Source organism: Pteropus medius, unplaced genomic scaffold (assembly GCF_902729225.1).
Source record: "Pteropus medius unplaced genomic scaffold, Ma_sr-lr_union100, whole genome shotgun sequence".
Classification (NCBI taxonomy): Eukaryota; Metazoa; Chordata; class Mammalia; order Chiroptera; family Pteropodidae; genus Pteropus; species Pteropus medius.
The window spans coordinates 2,775,623-2,796,838 of NW_024354911.1; the positions used below are offsets into that span (position 1 = coordinate 2,775,623).

The window sequence follows — 21,216 nt, forward strand, 5'->3', positions numbered from 1 at the left end:
AATTCTCATATACAATATGGGTCTAAATTAATCACATTTGATACTACTAAAGGAAGAAGAGGAAAAGGAAAAAGGTTTGCCTTCATCTCCACTGCCCTCTATATAGGGTCAACCCAGAACCTCTGGGTCACCTCTGCTTCTCTGGGCAGTGTCTCAGAGTTTCCATCTTCACTATAGCCCTTCCCGCCCACCATCCCATGGAGGTCTCTTGTCCCAATCCTGCAGAACCCTTTCTTTTGAGAGCCGCTACAAAGCCTGTTGTTTGCTGATTATTGTGGCGGGGCCAGATTGTGGAGAGAGAAGCTATGGCCTGTTGAGAGGAACCAGGAAGCTTTGAAACTGAAAGATGGGGACTTCAGGTGATCAGGGCTCTGTGGTCAGCAGTGAAGCCTAACCCAGATGTTCTCCCTGGACAGAACAAAGGTAGCATAAGGTAGAATGTCTGAGCTGGGCCAGGCTGAGATAAGCTCTTTAAGGCAGGACTGTCTGATTGCCTGTGTCTTCTGGCAGCAGAATGACTAACATTCATCTAGTGGGTGCTGGAAAAAGGATCTGGGCTGCGGTGATCCATTCAGCTGACCATCTTGGACCTGGTGCCGTGCCCACTGAGATCCAGAATCTCACCAGGCCCCTGCCATTTCAAACCTGGTGTATTTTGCTATCAAAACAGATAAAAGTGCCTGCTCTGCTGGAGCTTACATGCTAGTTGAAAGATATAGACCATATTCAACATAAGTAAGTAAAATATATAGTTTGTTTGAAGTTTGTAAGTACTACAAATAAAAATCAAGTCAAGGAGAAAGGATAGAGACTATGAATCTGCGTAACGATTTTACATAGGATAGCCAAGAAAGGCATATCGAAAAGGTGATATTTGAGGAAGTGAGACGAGGACTTGGGAAGAAAGTTTCCAGGTGGAGGGAGCAGCAAGTGCAAAGGCGCTGAGGCAGAGTGCTGAATGTCTTCCACTTGCCTCTCCAGACCCACTCTCTGCCACCTCTCTACTCAGTCCCAAAGGTCTGACCTCTATGGGCTGCAGTAATGGGCCCCTTGCTCTCTGGCTTCCAGTTAGGTGAGTCCCTGGAAGGCCCAGCAGGATATCAGAGAGTATGAATAAAGCAAGGTCAGAGTAGGCTCTACTCTGTGTAGGGTTTTGCATGCTAGCTGCAACTCTCTACTGAAGGCCACAGCTCCTTTCTATAGTCTTTCCATGGCCACCTTCACTGGGTTCTGTTTTCTGCTCCTTCCTCTCTCCACTTCTAGCCCTGCTGTTGCTAACCCTGGGGCACTGCATTGTCCCTTATCGGCTTCCCTAAACCTTGCCCATACCTTTGTAAATGGTCCTTTTAGTAAACTCTCCTCAATGACCGAGTTTGAGGGAGCCTTCTGTTGCCTGCAGGGACTGAACTGACTGATACAAATAGAGAATGTCTGAGGATCATCAAGGAAGCTTCTGTGCCTGGAAGGGAGCCTGGGGAAATGAGAGTAACAGACAAAGAGGTCAGAGAGGTCATGGGAGCCACATCTGAGAAGGCATCACAGGCCAATGAAAGGACTATTTCTCTGAGATTCCTCATAAACTTCCTTCTGAAAACTTAACTTGGCCCATCCTGAACATGGAGAGGGATGGCATCTCTTCTTTAGCTAGGTGCTGGGAGAGCAAATGGGCCACCAGGAATTTGGCCACAGCTGCTTTCTTCCCGGGCATCCCCCATCCAAGGAAAATCCAGCAGACAGATGGGTGAGCCCCCAGCACGGTGAGGTGGCGCAGTCTCATCTGATAATCTCTGCTTCACACGTGAGTTCTCTTCAGACACTCACCAGCCAAGGACTCCTCAATACCACCATGGGGTCTTCTAGAGATAAAATTAGCTTCCCATGGTGGTGCTGATGGTGGCATTTTGGGCAGAGGGGCAGACCAGTGGGAAGCTATTAGGAGTAATTTCTTAGGCTTCTGTCCAACCTGCCCAGGGCTTCTTTGGGGCCTGCCCCAAGGACTGAGGTTTAATCCCTCAGACAGTATTGCCCGTTAAGCCTCTCTGGCCTGCAGGTTTGGATTATAATTCTTTCAGTTGCAAGTTCCAAACTCAATTCTTACTAGAAAAGGAAAATGAGAAGGAAAAAGAGAAGAGGGAGAGGAGAGGGAGAGGGAGAGGAGGAGAGGAGAGGGAGAGGGAGAGGGAGAAGAAGAAGAAGAAGAAGAGAAAATGAAAAGAAGAGATAAAGGAAGGAAAAGGGAGAAAAGAGGTGAAAGGGGAGGTTATGGGCGAACTTCACTGGCTTCAGGAATATGTGGATCTAGGTGCTCAATGTCATCAATTCTTTCCTTCTCTCCCTCTCCTCGTCTCCCCATTTTTCTTTCCCCTGAATGCACATCATTCTAAAGTAGGCTTTCTTAATAAAATGGCCACTGGTAGGCCCAGACTTATTTTCTAATCAGCTTAGCCAACCTGACAGAACGAGAACCTCTCTTTTCTGACAATTTCAGAAAAAACTCATGTTTGGTTCTCACTGGCCTGGCATAGGTCATGTGCCAGCCTGGTAGCCTGGTGTGTGGTCAGCTCCACCAAACCTATTGGTAAGGGTAGAGGTGGGGTGGTCCCCAAAGAATAATTGAAGTGGTATTGCCAGACGAAAAGAGAATGGGTGGTGGGCACACAAAACCCCTCAGATGTCTACTGTCTGAGGGACATCTAGGCTCTGCTTTGATTTGCCACCGATCTCTAGGGTGACCATATAATTTCTTGTCCAAACCAAGACTCCTTTGAGAGTGAAAGAGGACATTTTTAATATTTACACCATGACAATAGGCTTAGACTAAGACTATCCTGGGAAAATATTGTCACCCTAACTATAGCAACCAAGAGCCAGTGAGCTGGGGGTAGGGTGCAAGGCTCTCCCATCTGTATCCTGGATTCTGTAAACCAAATCTCTCTGGCTCTCTGGGCATAGATAGGAGAGGAGAAGGTGCTCAGGGTTCAGATCTCAAGTGTGATGGAAGGTGGCTTGGTGGGGTAAAGTCACATTGGGAAGGAATCCCCAGTTCTCCACTCTTCTCAAACTGTCTCACCACAATCTCCCTCTCTCATGCTTTATTCTTGTTATGTTTTATCCCTGTGCTAGGAGTGCCCTTCCTGTTCTCTTCATATGCCATGACTCTTCTCCAGTCCTCTGCTCTTCCAGAGTCCCTTTACCTGCACTCCGCTTCCCCACCCTGGCTTCTCACAGTTCCTGTGGCATTTCCAGATTCAGCATAGGCTATGTTTGGGGTGTGGTTCCTGCCTGCACCTTGAGGTAGAGGTTTGTTGTGAGTCTTGCTATCTCCCCATCCCCCTGTTGCACATCCCTCAGCAACGCTGACTGGAGATTCTAACCTGGATCACTCTTCTGGGCTAAGACCCTCAGCTGTCTCTATCCTTCCAGACCAGAATTCTCTCTGCTCCCCACTGCCTTTTGTCTCTTTGTTCCTGGTATTGATTCCTAGGGAATCAGCCAAAGAGCTTCTCACGCAAAGGCACACAAACTTTGACCCAGGATTGTTGGTTCAGCTCCAGCCAAGGTCCTCTAAACTCCTGCCTCTCTCCCTCTTTCTCTGCCCAGTGCTCTTGAGGGCCTTCTCCAATCTGTGAGTTGTTCCGTAGAGATGGGCTTGGGGAGAAGTATAACGCCTCTTGTAAACCCAGTATACCAGGTTCCTGTCTAGGAGTATGGGGACATGAGGGGCCCTGACCTAGGGGCTGAACCTGTCCACCTTTGGCCTCCTGGGGCTTTGCTGGTAGTCTGGGGCAATAAATCACAGTGGGAAGAGACTTGGCCTTGAAGTAAGGGAGCTAGAGTTCTAGGCTTTGCTTTGATTTTCCATGTGCCCCTGGGTCTTCTCCTTCTGGCATCAATCTCTCCAGCTGAGAAGTAGAAGAGGAATTGGCTTAATTAGCTAATGAATTTCTTTGTGGTCAAGAGTCCTCTAAAGAATAAGGACTTGGCAAAGCAATGCATCTTCTACCAAACAAAGGGTTTTTCTGGGTTCCTGGTCAGGAGCCCCAGCAGACGGTCTTCCAGTCCTGATGAGCAGGTTGCCATGATTTCTTAGAGCTCTGGCATTGATGGGGACCCAAGGAGCAGAGGAGCAGACAGCGCTGCAGAGCAGGATGAGGAATCTGTGAGTGCTTTGCTCCTCAATTCCTTGCCATGGCTTTCACACAGGTTCTTTCTACTTCTGTGGATCTAGCTCCAATTGGGATTGGAGGACAGATCTTTCTTGGGTACCATAAAACTCCAAGGGCTGAGTCAGGGGTGCAGAGGGTAGGATGAATGAAACAATGCTGGATGAAATATAAGCCCAGCAATAGGTCCCTCATCTCCCGCCTGTTCTCTTACCTAAGTTCCACCATTATAGCATCAGCATTTTGGGCTCGGCATTACCCTGGTTATGTGCCCCATCCATAATACAGCAGGGTTTAACTCCTTTACCAGTTACCAATATATTGCAAGGACTTGGCTTCTCAGATCAATTTACCCCAGGATGGTTTTCTATGTTCAGACATGGAGGAAGGAGTGACAGGTTGGGTCTGGGTCATAGCACGGGTCAAGTGTCCTGAGTGAGAATTACCATGGACAAGTGCTGGAAACAGACCAAGAGACACCTAACTTTTTTTGTGGAGAGGATTCAGGGGGGCTTCCCAGAGGAAGTGGTGTTTTAGCTGACTTAAAGTAGGGGAGTTTAGAAGTAGAGGTGAGCAGGCCTGGTAGGTTCTGCTAAAGATTCTGCTTTCTATTGATGCGGGCTACTGAAGGGACAAGGTGGGGATGGAATGAGATTTTGGATTTCTTGAAAAGACCACTTTGGATGCCACAGGGTAGAGAAAGAATTGAAGGGAATGAAAGGCACATAATAGGCGTTTAGTAAATATTTTTGCAACGCATGGGGTGGCATCTGACTGGAGTGGGAGGTGAGGGAGCAGAATGAGGCTGGCTTGGGCCAGCAGATGGATGGCTGTGCCATTCGCTGGGTTGGGGAGCACGGCATGGGTGGCAGGTGATGTGGTTAGTTGGGGATAGCTTGAGCTAGACACGCAAGTGTGGCTCTTTCTGCCGGGCCATTTTACATCGGGAGGGGTCGGCAGGGGCGAAGGACTGCATCAGAGGCAGCCAGCTTGGCGACCTAGGCGACACACTGGGGCTGCGTGTCCTGCCACGGGCGTGGACCAAAAATATGGACACACGCAGGCGCCTGCTCGTAAGCAAAAGCCCAGCTCCGCACGCAAGCCTGGGCCCTTTGCACCGCCCCTCCCCTCCTCCCGCTCGGCTAGAGAGTGGCCTTTTAAGAGCCCCGCCCCTGACTCCCCTCCCTCTTAGCGTGACTTTGCTGGGACCCGACCTGGGTGGCTGGCTTCCCAGCTCTTCTCACGCAACTGCCTGTCACCGCGCCCCCGGCCAGGTGGGGCGGGGATGGGCCGCGTGATCTCTGCCCACCCCCTCCCCGGAGACAGGTTCCAGACTCGTGCACACTAGCCTCGAAAGGCGTTTGTGCTGGACGCCTCCATTTCGGTTCCTGGGCCCCCTCCTCTGACCTGCCCGAGGGCTGCCCTCTAACCCTTCCTTCCGCCTTTGGAAGCTAGTCGCGCGGACCCCTTTCCGCCCGATTTTTCCGCCCGGCCAAAGCTCTAGCAACCCCGGAGCCAAGAGGGAACCTCGAGGGCCGGTGGGTCCCGGCTGGAGGTATCCCTGGTTTGCAGGTTCCGAAGTAGCCCTAGAAGGGGCGCCCAGCTGCTAGTGAGCGCTCCGCGAGACTGCAAGTTCTCTAGTCCCGCCTCTGGGTCAGGGAGCGCGGACTTCTGCTAGTTGCCTGGGCTTTGGGGGCTCTGGGTGGAGAAGGGGCAGCCCATCGGCGCCTCTGTCCTTCCGGCCTGGGTGACCTCTGGGCGGGGGTCGCGGCGCTTCTCACGCGAGCCCGGACTCAGTAACCCCGGGGAAGAAGGTCATCACCCGGCAGCCCCGCCCCTGCCTGCTTGGCCCCTATCCACTCGTGGTGAGGGGGAGGCACTTGCACACCCAGTAGTCCAGTGGGTGCAAAAATGTGGGTGAGGGTTCTCCGTGCCCGGGTATGGAGGCTCCCCACATCCTCTCTTCGGAGTGTCCTGGGACTTCTCCCCGAACCCCCGCCTCAGACGGGCTCTGCGCTGTCCATGGGGTATCTTGGAACTAAGGATCCCGGGTGTCCCCGGCCCTCACCCCTTTACTTGCCGGCACTTGGATGAGGCGTCCCCATAGTGGGTTCTTACCTGCCCCCGCGCGTCCCCTCTCCCCTACTTCCCCTCAACCCTAAGGCGACCATCCCCCTTCAGGCCGCCCCGCCCTCAGTCCCAGCCCAGCGCCAGGGGGCGTGGCCACGCGCGCAAGCCGCCTATAAAGGTGGCAGTGCCTTCATCCTCACTCTGAAGGTGTCAGTTCTTTGGAGCCTTCCATAATCTTCTTTGGGGTCCCTGGCTCCAGAGACCACTCTTCACAGCTCAGCTGAGCATCTCCTCACAGCCACAGGTGAGTGCTGGAGGCTTCTGGCTTGACCCTTCCCTCCCAATAAAAGGAGAATTTTGATGGCTTCAGGTCTTCCCTAGTAGTCACTGGTCTAGCACCTCAAAGAGGAAGGCAAAGAGTGGCCTTAGTGACCAAGCAGTCCAGCCCCCTAGAGGGGAAACTGAGGTCAAGGGAAGGGCAGGACTTGCCCAATGTATTAGAGTTAGTATCAGAACTCTACATAGAGATGTCCACCCCCTGCACTCCTTTTTCAGGATTCTAGAACCCGGGCCCCAGCTCCAACCTCCATTGGCTTTCCTGAATGCCTTGGGCCTTCCGCATCAGGGTTACCTGGGGCTAGAATAAGGACACAGCTATCTGAAGCTATGAGCATGTGCAGTCCCTCCTCAGGCTATGGGATGAGGGAGGTTTCTCCCTGGTGGTCAGGGTTCTTACCAGCTGTACCTGCCTTATCTAAAAGCTCACTCTGGCTGGCTCTACCTTCCCAAGCCATGGCTTGTCAGAGCTGAGATGTGCTGACCAGGACAAGAAAGGCCGATCTGAGCAGAAGTCCTGGGCACACTGCCCAGGGGCTTTCCCTATACCCTTGGCTGTCTTCTCTGTCCTCTGTTGGGGAGCAATTAGTGTGAGAGACTGTCACACCAATTGCAGCTGTCACACTAATTGCTCCACTGTTGGGGAGCAATTAGTGTGACAGCTGCAGGGAGCTAAACCACCAGTCCTTGAAAACTCACCAGTGACATCTCTCTTGGCCTCCTACCATCTTACTAAGGCTTGGGTCCTTGGGGCACCCAACGTGTGGAAGGGAACACCAAACCTAGCCGTGTCCCCAGTTCACTCAGGGAGTCAGGGCTTTGTGTGTGTGCTTTAGGATCCACCTCCTCCAGGAAGCCTCACTAGATAGATGGCTATAGTACTTGATGTAAGAACCATACAACCTCCCCATCTTGGGCAACTCTCTTGTGAGGAAACCTCGCTAGTCAGACTGTGAGGTCCTCCAGGTCAGAGCTGGGTTTTCTTTTCTCTGAGATCCAGCTGGGTACCCTGAATTAAAGATTATGTCTGACTCCCTCTCTCAGGTGATATAACTGGAGCCCAGAAAGTAAAATGACCAGTCCAAGGCCACACTATGGATCCTGGAATGCTGGATCTCCTGACCTTCAGTCCAGGATACCAGGAAGATGTCCCAGTCAGAGCTCTATGCCTTGGAGAGAGTAGTCCATTAATCTGCACAGCCTTTCTAGACCAAGCCTAGAAAGTATTGTCTCAGGCTCTGTTCAGATCCACTCCTAGTTTCCTTTATGCCAGTCTGTAGTTTTCTTACAGCCCTGGCCTGGTGGGAGCCTTCCAGTTAGTCTCTGCTATCTGGTGACTGGCAACTGGGGAAGGCCCAGACTACCCATTCATAGAGAATTAGCCCAATAAAAACCCTGGCCTGGATTTCTATGGCTGGGAACCTCAGTCTAGCTGGTCTCCAGCTGCTTTTAAACTGTGGGGTCGGTAGACCTCAGAGAGCTGGGGCCGAGAGCAGTATGACTTAGGCAGTGACTTTCCCATCTTCCGTCCCCTCCCTTCCCTGTTGCAGGGTGTGGCAGGATTCCCTAGACCCTGGGGTTGAGTAGGTGAGAACTGAGGGTTCCAAGAAAGCTCTTTTTCATTGATTGATCTGACCACTCTTCAAAGGGAGGTACCTATGACAGGAATTAGAAACTTCTCAGGGAACTTTCCTTAAGAGGTCTGAGTCCTGGTTCAGTCACTGCTGGATGACTTTAGCCAAGTCAGTGCTTCCTCTAAAGATCAGTTTCCCCAAATATGAAATGAAGCTAAAAGAGTGGGTGATCACTAGTTCCGATAGCAACATTTCCCTAAATGTGGTGGGTAGTTATCAAGGGGATTTAGGTGATACACATCAGTTATGTGTTTATTTTAATATACGTTGTGGGGGGGAGGGGGGAAATCAAACCTGTGCTCTAACACAGATATGATTGGGATGATGCTAAGTGGGTAGATTTAAAGTTGATTTTAGATGTCAAGTAAGTAATAGTACAAGTGTTCTTTGGAAATCACAAAGTGACATTTGGCAAACTGTTTTAGAATGGTGCAGCAGTTAAGAGTGGTGTTCTTGAATTAGGCAATTTGAGTTGGACGTGTGGATCAAATACTTCCTGTCTTTGTGAACTTGGGCAAGTTACTTTCTGTGAGCCTTACTGCAGCCTACCTCAATAGGCTATGGCAGGACCGAATGAGAACTGCTGAAATTCTTGGCACGCAGTGGCAGCTCTTCAGCTTCTCCCACCTCTTCCTGCCCTTCATGCCCAGTGAACAGTTGTGAATAAGGTTTCCTCTTTCCTTTACCAGCATGCTGATACTTTAGGGCATTGGCTTCTCCCATCCCTCCATCTGATGTCTTGATCTTTCCCTCCTGCCCACCTCTTAGCAGCCACCTTGCCATCTCTACACTGATCATGTTTTCTGCGTTTGGACTTGCCATTCCCATCTCAGCCACGGAGCTTCTCCTGGCCTCCGCCATCTTCTGCCTGGTATTCTGGGTGATCAGGGCCCGGCAGCCTCAGGTCCCCAAAGGCCTGAAGAGTCCACCGGGGCCCTGGGGCTGGCCCATACTCGGGAACATGCTGATCTTGAGGAAGAACCCACATCTGGCACTATCACGGCTGAGCCAGTGTTATGGGGACGTGCTGGAGATCCGCATTGGCTCCATACCTGTGCTGGTGCTCAGTGGCCTGGACACCATCTGGCAAGCCCTGGTGCGGCAGGGTGATGACTTCAAGGGCCGGCCTGACCTCTACACCTTCACCCTGATCTCTGACGGTCAGAGCATGACCTTCTCCCCAGACTCTGGACCAGCGTGGGCTGCCCGCCGGCGCCTAGCCCAAAATGCCCTAAAGAGTTTCTCCATCGCTTCAGACCCGGCTTCCTTATCCTCCTGTTACCTAGAGGAACATGTGAGCAAAGAGGCTGAGTACCTCATCAACAAGTTCCAGGAGCTGATGGCAAGTGTTGGACACTTTGACCCCTACAGGTATGTAGTGGTGTCAGTGGCCAATGTCATATGTGCCATGTGTTTTGGTCAGCGCTATGACCATGAAGACCAAGAGCTACTTAGCGTAGTCAACCTGAATAATGAGTTTGCGGAGATAGCTGCCTCTGGGAATCCAGCCGACTTCTTCCCTATCCTTCGTTACCTGCCCAACCGGGCCCTGAAAATCTTCAAAGACACGAATAAGAAGTTCGACATCTTCATTCAGAAGATGATTAAGGAACACTATAAAACGTTTGAAAAGGTACAGGCTGGGGAGAGGTAGGTGGGTGGTGGGGAGCAGGTAGGGTCGGGGATCAGGAGGTCAGAGATAACTGGAGCAGGATGGTGTTTGGCAGGCTCTCAGGGGCCTTCACCTTGGGATTTTGAAGCCAGTAGCGAAGGGGACTCCATCCATGGCATGGAAATAGAACTTTATCTTGATCAGACCTTCTATCTTTCTGTCAGATAGCAGGACCCTAGTCCAGTTGTGGGGAGCAGTAAGAGTTATACAGTTAGTCTCCTGGTCTTATGGGAGAGAAAAGGGTAAAGAACATGTCCAGATGACAATGGTATCAGACTCTGTTGTCAGGTGTCCCTTGAGTTGGGGCTGCTAGTATTCTGAGGCAGGAGAGAGCCTTAGACAGGCAGAGAAAAACTGGGACGGCAGCCTTGGAGGAGGGTGGGTCACCTCTTGAACAAAGGTGCTAGGGATGGTAAGGGACCAGGCCTGGATGAAGAGGTAGGTCTGGGTTTGAGATCTTGCTCACCTGTGGGCCTTCCCTACCCAGGGCCATATTCGAGACATCACAGACAACTTGATTAACTACTGTCAGGAGAAGAGCCTGGATGAGAATGCCAATATCCAGCCGTCGGATGAGAAAATCGTTAATGTTGTCTTGGACCTCTTTGGAGCTGGTATGAGCTACCCCATTGTGCCCTTCCTGTGCCCAACTGCCCAAAGCCACCAACCGCCTAACATCTCCCTCTGTTCTCCCCTGGCCAGCGTTTGACACAGTCACCACTGCCATCTCCTGGAGCCTTCTGTACTTGGTGACAAACCCCAGTGTTCAGAAAAAGATCCAGGAGGAGCTGGGTAGGTGGTGGCCTGCTTAAAAGTGTTCAAGGCAGGGGGCCTGGCCAAAGTCTGTGTGGCCCCTTCATCTGTCTGGTCCTTTGTGCTTTGCAGACACAGTGATTGGCAGAGCACGGCAGCCCCAGCTCTCTGACAAACCCCAGCTGCCCTATATGGAGGCCTTCATCCTGGAGACCTTCCGACACTCCTCCTTCGTCCCTTTCACCATCCCCCACTGGTGAGGCCCCGTGGATCCACTGCTGTCTGATAATGGGCCTCACTTCAGTCTATGTACCCGATCAAGGCTGGTGGGAGGGACATGGTATCGGAAGCAGGGGGATCTCTTTGTGGCCCTGAGCTTGACTGAGCTTTCTCTCTCCCCAGTACAATAAGAGACACAAGTCTGAATGGCTTTTACATACCCAAGGGGCGTTGCATCTTTGTGAACCAGTGGCAGATCAACCATGACCAGTAAGTTAAGAGCGGGTAATATAAACTTCACCCTCTTCTGAGCTTCAGACCTTGCTGTCCCTGGCCACTTGCCTGACCCCTACTCTTTTGGGCTGGAGTGAGGCCCACTGAATGCTTCTGAGCCCCCGGGCTGCCACTTTAGCTGCCTTTCTCTGATTACAGGAAGCTATGGGGTGACCCTTTTGAGTTCCGGCCAGAACGGTTTCTCACCCTCAGTGGCACTATCAACAAGGCATTGAGTGAGAAGGTGATTCTTTTTGGCTTGGGCAAGCGAAAGTGCATTGGTGAGACCATTGCCCGCTTCGAGGTCTTTCTCTTCCTGGCCATCCTGCTGCAGCAGTTAGAATTCAGCACACTGCCGGGTGTGAAGGTAGACATGACCCCCATCTACGGACTGACCATGAAGTACACCCGCTGCGAGCACTTTCAGGTGCAGATGCGCTCTTTGGGGGCTGAGAGTCCTGCAGCCTAGACTCTGTCTTCCTGGCCTGGTTGCCCAGACAGGCCAAAGGTCTGGCCCAGGGAATCTAAGCTTTGGCCTGAAATTCACAGATGTTGATTTGACTGATTTTTTGCTATCTTGCTGCAGGCAAACCTGAGGGATCATGCCTCCCCCCAACCCTGGACATTTCCTTCTGCATATTGAATGCAGACAGTGGATATTGCAGGGGCCACAAAGGAGCTGATACAGCCTTCCCAACTAATGCTTGAGCTAGGTGATATTGTAGGTATTCCAGAGGCTCTTAGGCCTCTGGAAACCTCTGAGGAGCTCTCTGGAAGCACCTGGGCCCAGGAGCTGGCTGGCTCTGTTGGGGCTAATTGGCTTGAGAAACATTTAGAACAAACTACACCCGGGTTCATCCAATCTATTTGACAATCGAGAGCCATCAAGAGTGAAGGGAAGAGACAGTCCAGGATACTGGCACAGAAGTGGTCTCCCTGCTTAAACAAAGCTGAGCTATCTGACCACATGGGTCTGTGACACTGTGCCTGGAGGGATTGCCTTCCCCTCTGCAGGCAGGAACAGGGCTACCTCCTGGCCTTATGAGGCCTCTTTTCCTATCTAGGACTAGCTAGGGACTTGTGTCTTAGAGGAGCAGAGAGAGCAGAGGGAGTACCCATCCATATCTAGGCACCGTGACCAAGTCATGAGTGAGAGAGTGATAATTCAATCACTTGCTGGTTTCCTTTCTCTATGCCCTGTATTAACATCTTTTTTTTTTAAATGTTTGTATGCAAGGAGCTTTTCATTTTAGCCTGCATTTTACTTGCATATCTGCATTTTCTATATGTAAGAGCTTAATAACAATTTATTGAATGAAATAAAGAAAATTCATATCCATGTATTAGGAAATGTGTAAGAAATACCTTCCTGAGCTAAATAAAGATATTATCCAGAAGATCTATAGGTGGAGATTTTGGATTCGCCATCACTCATCTACATCCCCACCCTGACCCTAATCTTGTGTCAAGTTTTCCTGTTGAAGGAGGAAGAGGAAGAGGCAGTGAAGCGGTGAAGCCACTGCTCTCTGGCAGCTCACAGTCTGATTGGGGACACTGCCTTCCTCCCTCTCTAACTGATCACAGATTGATGAACAGCATTCTCTGGACCAGGCATTGGGGATATAACAGTGAATAAAACACGGTCCCTGCCTTCAAGAGTCACTCAAGTTGCTTGGGGGAAACTGACTCATAAACGCATCATCCTACTCATTGTGATCAGTGCTCTACCAGGCAGACACATATGGGAGGGTGAGGCCAAGAGCCAGGGTGGGGCTGGGTCAGTGGGGGCGTGAGTATTGGGAAAGGTTATGAGGTCTTGGAGACAGCTTACGTTGAAGGGAGAGAAGCAGTCTCACTTGGGTCCCACAGGGTAGGCTCCGGTCAGAGTAGGGGGAGGAAAGAGGTTCTCAGCTCAGAAGTTGTAGTTTGTTACTCACTAGTCATGGCCGGCTCAGGCCCTGCAGCCATATTAGAACCCAAAGATGGTCACAGGTGGAGACTAAAGCCTTTGATTGTTGGGCCCATGAGCAGACTTCAATGTTGAAAGCCCTGTCTATCTGGGATTGCAGAGAGTGGTGCCAAGTAGGGATAGAGGCTGGACCCATGTAGCCAGGAACTGTTCTGGATGCTGTCACAAAATGGGGACAATTCTATAAGTGGGTGTTTGGTGAGTAGCTCTATAACCTTGCTTTTACCTGTGCTTAGACAAAACTATGAAGTGGCCTTGGTTTTTTCTTTTCTTTTTTTTAATTTTCACAAAATACATATAACATAAAATTTACCATCTTAACCATTTTTAAGTTTACAGTTCGGTGGTATTAAATATATTCATCATGTTGTGCAGTCATCACTACAGGGCATCCACCCCCATAGGTCTTTTCATCCTGTAACACTGAAACTCTCTACCCAGCAAACAATAACTCCCTATTCCTCCATCCTCACAGCCATTCTACTTCTATCTCTATGAACATGGCCTTATTTTGTTTAATTTTGTCAAGTTCTCAGAATAACCCTGTGTGAGATTGGTGTTCTATAAGAACTGAAAAACAAAGTACCCTATGAGCATCAGATGAGCTTGTAATAACATTGAGGTCAAGCTGTGAGCAACAAATCAGTTCCAACGACTGGGGGCTGTTCTTTCTGTTCTTGTTTTTGGTCAAGTACAGACCTAGTTAGGTCTCAGGATATTCATTCATTATATCCAGATTTTCATCATTGCCAAGGTTTTGCTGACTATGAAGCGCATATACTACCATAATTGAACACAGTCTATAATTGAACCAGGATTAATCTTTTCTTCTTCTGTTATAGGACGAGTTATTGGACCATCTGATGTAACAATGGCTGCCCTACTAGTAGTACCCTACTAGTGCTTAAGATTCTGGACAGGCTATATTGGTCAATTGTAATATAGGCGATTACCAGAATCAGAATGACTACTAGTCTTTTTATAGGGCTCGAAGCCAAAGACCTAGATTATTAAATCCAGGCAATCGAAACATGTCCCAGAATTTAGTTGGGCTTATTTTAGAGAGTCAGATGGCTTTTTATATTTTCTCTGGAGTATTTACATTTGTACAGCAAGCAGTATTTGCTATAGCCCAGATTTCCCCTTGGTTGACCAAGAAGAAATCACAGGCTATGATTTCTGTTACAACTCTAGTCAATGAATTTAGACTAGTTTGTTGGGCTTTCAGAACAGAAGTGGGGGTAATATGTGACTTCTGGTAGGTCAGAGACCACTTTTAACCTTTCTTAGTTGTACTATTCCCACTATGTGAATTGTAGCTGGCAGATATGCATGAAGAGGGAATCAGTTTTTCCTCATGGAAGTTCTCTTGAATAATCTGTGTTTGCCTCATTTTGGAGGCTTCTGAGTGTCTTTTTAAGGAAGCATGATATATTTTAGTGTCTGTAAAAATAAAACCACTCATACATTGCTGAGAAATATAAAATGATGTCGCTACTTTGGAAAACTGCTCCTCAAAAGAGTTATCATATGATCCAGAAATACCACTGTTCAGTATATAACTAAGAAAATTGAAACATGTGTCTACACAAAAACTTGCTCATGAATTTTCATAACAGTGTTATTCATAATAGCCAAAAAAGTAGAATAATCCAAATGTTCATCACCTCACGAATGCATAAACAAAATGTGGTATACCTACAGTGGAATATTATTCAGACATAAAACGGAATGAAGCACTGATACATTCTATAACATGGATGAGCCTTGAAAACATCATACTAACTGAAAGAAGCGAAACCACATACGATATGCTGTTTGCATATTATGTGATCTAATTTACTATATATAAAAATGTCCAGAATGGGTAAGTCCATGGAGAACGAAAGCAGATTAGGGGTTGCTAAGGCCTGAGAGGAGAGGGAGGAATGAGAATTGACTGCCAATGGTACAGGGTTTCTTTTAGGACTTAGGAAAATGCTCTGGAATTAGTGGTGATAGCTGCACAACTTCGTGAATATAGCAAAAACTACTGAATTGGACACTTTAGAAAGGTGAATTTTGTGGTTTATATTATAATTCAATTTAAAAAATCACATCAGAGAGACATCAGAAACATGATGGAGTGAGAGACGTCCCCGGGGGTCTCCCTTTGAAACAACAATAAGCTGAACATCTAAAACTCAACAAAAAACACTGAAACTGCACACCAGCACGTCTGAGCGTGGGATCGGCACATAGAGCTACGGTAGACTGGGAGAAATAAAGAAGCTGCCATTTGCAGCCGTCAGAGCTCACTGTAGGAGGAAGGGACGGGGAGAAGGTGAGGCGAGTTCCCTGAACAGCTCTGCCTGGGAGTGCTGTGAGCTCCATGTGGCTGGAGGCAAGGCCAGTCATCAAGGCAGAAGGTAGAGAAACAAGACAGCAGAGAAAAAACAGTTGATTTTAACCGGCAACAGTTGCAAAATTGAGGCTGAGCTGCAGCCCCTATTCCCCAACCCAGAGAGCCTTTCCCCCCATATCCTCCAAGAACGAAGCCGTCACTAACACTGACAGGAACTGAGACTGAGAGTAGTGAGCGTGATTAAACATCCATAAGGAAAAATACGACATTATTAAGGCTTTATTTAAAGCAGAGATCCAAGAGGATCTTTATATAAAGCTTAGATGCCACCTACTAGAAACCAAAAGAAAAACACCTTCTTTGCAACAGGCTAGGAACTATTATATAATAAATCTTTCTGGGGAAAAAAAAATCAGAATACACTTCCATTAATGCCCAGGTGGAGAAATAGTCCATTAAACACCATGAACACCCAAAGTGACAAAGCATTCAGGAAGAAAGAGAAAACTCTACAAAAAATAAGCTTACAGACATAGAAATATGCGACTTAAATGACAGAGAATTCAGGATGGTACTTCTGAAGAAACTCAATGAGATGCAAGATGAATCATATCAACAATTTCAGGAACTGAAAAAACAACTAGATGAGCAGAATGAGTTCTTTAGCAGGGAAACTGAAACCCTCAAAAAGAACTGAATAGACCTTCTGGAGATAACACGCTGCAAGAGCTGAAAAATGAAATAACAAGCTTGGGAAATAGAGTCGACCAAATGGAGGAAAGGATCAGTGACATTGAAAGCAGAAATCTAGAAATAAATCAAAAGGAGGAAGAGAGAAACCGAAGAATAAAAAATAATGAAAGAGAAATACAAGAACTAGCTGATACCATCAGAAGAGGAAAAAGAATAATGGGAATTCTCGAAGGGGAGGAAAAAGAGCAGGGAGTAGAAAAGGAAGAACAAATGAAGCCTAAATCAGCGGAAGGAAAGAAATTATCAAAATTAGAGAAGAAATAAATGAAATTGAAAACAAACAACAACAATAACAACAACAACAAAAACAAAAAAAATACAATAAATAAATGCAACAAAGAGATGGTTCTTTGAGAAGGTTAATAAAATTGACAAATCCCTGGTTAGACTTACTCAAGAAAAAAGAAAAATGACACAAATAAACAAAATCAGGGATGAAAGAGGGGAAATTTTTTTTTTCTCTTCAGCTAAGACAGCATAAGAGGTCATTTATTGTACACGTTACATTCAGCCACAACTGAGAACAGAACTAGTCCGGAATGTCACAGGTCCAGAACAAAGGACGATAAGAAACCGTTATTTTTGTACAAGCAAGGCAGGTCTTTCAAAAGGCGGTTGCGGTGATCAGATGGCAATGGATGTTCTCAATCCATTGAGAAGTTCTAGACAGCAGGCATGCAGTCCAACAATTTGTATCAGCATCCCTGGCCTCTGGCTTTCCTTATTTCTGACATCACAGAAATTCAAAGGATCTTACAAGAATACCATGAAAAAGTATATAATACCAAATTTAATAACCTGGAAGAAATGGACCAGTACTTAGGAAGATACAACCTCCCTAGATTGAATCAAGAAGAACTGGAAAATCTATATAGACCAATCAGCAGTATGGAAATGAAAATAATCATCAAAAACCTACCAAAAAGTAAAAGTCCAGGACCAGATGGCTTCAGCAGTGAATTCTACCAAACATTCAAAGAAGATTTAATACCTATTCTCCTCAAACTCTTCCAAAAAATCAAAGAGGGGGCAATACTTCCCAATTCACTTTATGAGGCCAATATCACCCTGATACCAAAACCTGGTAAAGATAACACACAAAAAAGAAAACTATAGACCAATATCTCTTATCAACTCAGATGCAAAAATCCTAAATAAGATACTAGCAAACCGAATACAGCAACATATTAAAAAGATTATACATCACGATCAAGTGGGCTTCATTCCAGAGGCACAGGGATGGTTCAACATATGCAAATCAATTAATGTGATATACCACATAAATAAATTAAAAAATAAGAATCATATGATCATATCAATAGATTCAGAAAAAGCCTTCGACAAGATACAGCACCCATGTACGATCAAAACACTTAACAAAATCGGTATAGAAGGAAAGTACCTTAACATAATAAAGGCCATATATGACAAACCCTCAGCCAACATTATACTTAATGGTGAAAAACTAAAAACCTTCCCTCTATCATCAGGAACATGGCAAGGCAGTCCACTACTGCCACTGTTATTCAATATAAAATTGGAGGTCCTAGCGAGTGCAATGGGGCAAGAGAAAGATATAAAAGGCATCCAAATAGGAATCGAAGAAGTCACACTGTCACTATTTGTGGATGACATGATTCTCCATATAGAAAACCCTAAAGACTCCACAAGAACAATACTAAAAAAATAAGCAAATACAGTAAAGTTTCTGGAAACAAAATCAATGTTCAAAAATCGATAAGTGTTCCTAACAACAAAGTGTCAGAAAAAGAAGTGGAAAAAATAATTCCTTTTGTAATTGCAACAAAAAGAATAAAATACCTAGGAATAAATCTAAGGAAACATGTGAAGGACCTATATAATGAAAACTATAAGACCCTATTAAAAGAAATTGAAAAAGATACAAAGAAATGGAAAGATATTTCGTATTCTTGGATTGGAAGAATCACCACAGTTAAAATGACCTTATTACCTAAAGCATTATACAGATTTTATACAATCCCCATCATCGGCATTTTTTAAAGAAATGGAACAAAAAAAAAATCGTCAGATTTGTGTGGAAGCACAAAGGACCCCGAATTCCAAAGCCATCCTGAGAAAAAGAATGAGGCTAGAGGCATCACTCTGCCTGACTTCGAATTATACTACAAAGCGACAGTAATCAAAATGGCATGGTACTGGCAGCCAAACAGACACACGGATCAGTGGAACAGAATCAAGAGTCCAGAAATAAACCCATGTTTTTATGGGCAAATATTTTTTGCCAAACATCTGAAAACATTCAGTGTAGAAAGAAAATCCTCTTCAATAAATGTTGCTGGCAAAACTGGAAAGCCACCTGCAAAAGAATGAAACTAGATTGTCGTCTAACATCACCAAAATTAACTCAAAATGGATTAAGGACCTGAATATAAGACCTATAAACAATAAAATGCATAGAAGAAAACAAAGGAACTAAACTCAAGGACCTTGGACTTAAAGAACATTTTATGAATTTGACCTCATTGGCAAGGGAATTCGAAGCTAAAATAAACGAATAGGACTACATCAAACTAATAAGCTTCTGCTCAGCAAAAGAAACCATCAACAAGGTAAAAAGACAACCATCCAAATGGGAAAATATATCTGCAAACAAGACCTCCGATAAGGGCCTAATATCCAAAACATACAAGGAACTCATACAACTCAATAACAACAAAAAAACAAATGATCCAATCAAATAAATAGGCAGAGGACCTGAACAGACACTTCTCCCTAGCGGACATACAAATGACCAACAAATATATGAAAAGATGCTCAACATCGCTAGCTATTAGGGAAATGCAAATCAAAACCACAATGAGATACCATCTCACACCTGTTAGAATAGCTATAATCAACAGGACAAGTAATAACAAATGTTGGAGAGGATGCGGAGAAAAAAGAACCTTCATACACTGCTGGTGGGAAGCCACTATGGAAGGCAGTATGGAGTTTCCTCAAAAAACTAAGAATTGATCTGCCATATGATCCAGCAATCCCTCTACTGGGTATTTACCCCAAAGACTTGAAAATCCATATCCGTAAAGATATTTGCGCACCAATGTTCATAGCAGCATTATACACAGTGGCCAGGACATGGAAGCAACTGAAATGTCCTACAACAGATGATTGGCTAAAGAAGCTGTGGTACATATATACAATGGAATATTACTCAGCCATAAGAAGGGATGAAATATGCCATTTACAACAACATGGATGGATTTCGAAATAATCATACAAACAAAATAAACTAGATAGAAAAAGTTGAAAATCACATGATATCACTTACATGTGAGATATAAACCTAGCAACAACAAATGAACAGGACAAACAGAGACTCAGGGACAGGGACAGTGGTTACCAGATGGTAGGGGGATGGGGGAATGGGGGAGGGCAGAGGTAGACGGGGGAAACAATTTAAATCATTTCTTCATTTAAAAAATCAATCAATCAATCAATTTTAAAAAATAAAAAATAAAGAAAAGTTAAAAAAATGTCACATCAAGGACCAGGAGGCCAGAATAAATCGGACTTATAGAATGGCGAGGCTGTTCATATTTGGTCTACCTTTAACCAGTATGTTATATATTTTCATATGTTTTTATGTTACTAATTACATCTTTTTATATCAGCACAAAGAACTTCTTTCAGTATTTCTTATAAGGTAGATCCAGTGGTGATGAACACCTTTAGCTTTTGTTTGTTAAGGAAAGTCTTCATCTCATATAAGACAACTTAAAATAGCAAAGCCAATATGATATATATTAGGCAATAATATGTTAATAAGATTAATTATATTTTAAGATTGAAAATTAAACCTTTAAATTATATTGTCATCTAACATTGTAGGGCAGACTATATCTTTAAATATATATATATATATATATATACACATATATATATATATATATACACACACACAATAATGGCAGTAAGCTAAAATTTAAATATTATAGGAAAAAGAGAACTTATAACTAAAGAACAATTATGGCCTTGAATATATAGATAGTTCTAGATATGAAGAAATAAAGAATTGGTCTTCATTCTGTGTACTCTACTCAAACAAAATTTTATCTTGTCTCACCTATGTGCATACTCTCAATTCTCAAAAATTCAATTTTTGTATTTCTATGTTTGGTTAATTACCAGGTTTTTAAAAATTTATTTTAATTAGTTTCAAGTATACAGTACATTGGTTAGACATCTATATAGTTCATAAAATGGTACCCTCCATTGCTCCCTTCCTCCCGACCTTCCACCTAGCCAACGTATTTATTCTGTGCCATGCTTCCCATCCCCGTGTCCATCCAACAGCTACTAATTTGTACTTCTCTAACCCTTCACCCCATTCTCCCAACCCTCCAAACTCCCCTCCCTTCTGTCCATCACCAAATTTTTTACTATATTTGTGAGTCTGTTTTTGATTAGTTTGTTCTTTTTATTCCTTAGATTCTGCATAGAAGTGAAATCATATAGTGTTTATCTTTTTTTTGTCTGACTTAAATATCTTCTAGGTCCATCAAAGCAATATGTTTTTCCATTTCCTTCCTTTTAGTCTATGTCTTTTAATCTGAAGTGAGTCTCTTACAAGCAACATGTAGGGGTCTTGTTCTCCTTTCCATTCATCTACTCTTAGTTGGAGCACTTAATTCTTTTCCATTTAAGGTACTTATTGATAGGAATGTAGTTGTTATCTTTCTTTATTCCTGTTTTTGATACATGTTTTTTCTTCTTAAAGAAGTCCCTCCAACATTTCCTATAATACGAGTTTGGTGGTGATAACTTCCTTTAGCTTATTTTTGTCTGGAAAGCTCTTTATCTGTCGAAGGATAGATGATAGCTTTGCTGGTTGTAGATCCTGGGTCTTCATCCTGTTGAATATTTTTTGTCAAGCCCTTCTGTCCTGCATAGTTTCTTTTGAGAAATCAGCTGCCAGTCTTATGGGTTTCCCTTATAAGTAGCTATGTTTTTCTCTTGCTGCTTTTAATATTCTTTCTTTGTATTTAACC

At 45.5% G+C, this 21,216-nt stretch overlaps 1 protein-coding gene across 2 annotated transcripts; it reads left to right on the forward strand.

Moving 5' to 3' along the window:
• Positions 1 to 6,379: 6,379 nt before the first annotated feature.
• On the forward strand, positions 6,380 to 12,519 carry CYP1A1 (cytochrome P450 family 1 subfamily A member 1). Of its 2 annotated transcripts, none has more exons than XM_039856502.1 (7): positions 6,380 to 6,537; positions 8,972 to 9,836; positions 10,363 to 10,489; positions 10,578 to 10,667; positions 10,761 to 10,884; positions 11,031 to 11,117; positions 11,280 to 12,519. In XM_039856502.1, exons 2-7 carry the CDS (start codon positions 9,000 to 9,002, stop codon positions 11,587 to 11,589), a joined length of 1,575 nt encoding a protein of 524 aa, XP_039712436.1. In that variant the 5' UTR covers positions 6,380 to 6,537; positions 8,972 to 8,999; the 3' UTR covers positions 11,590 to 12,519. The 2 variants fall into 2 exon arrangements, with proteins under 2 accessions (XP_039712436.1, XP_039712437.1); XM_039856503.1 differs by having other exon boundaries at positions 6,390 to 6,537; positions 8,975 to 9,836.
• The last annotated feature ends 8,697 nt before the right edge of the window (positions 12,520 to 21,216 follow it).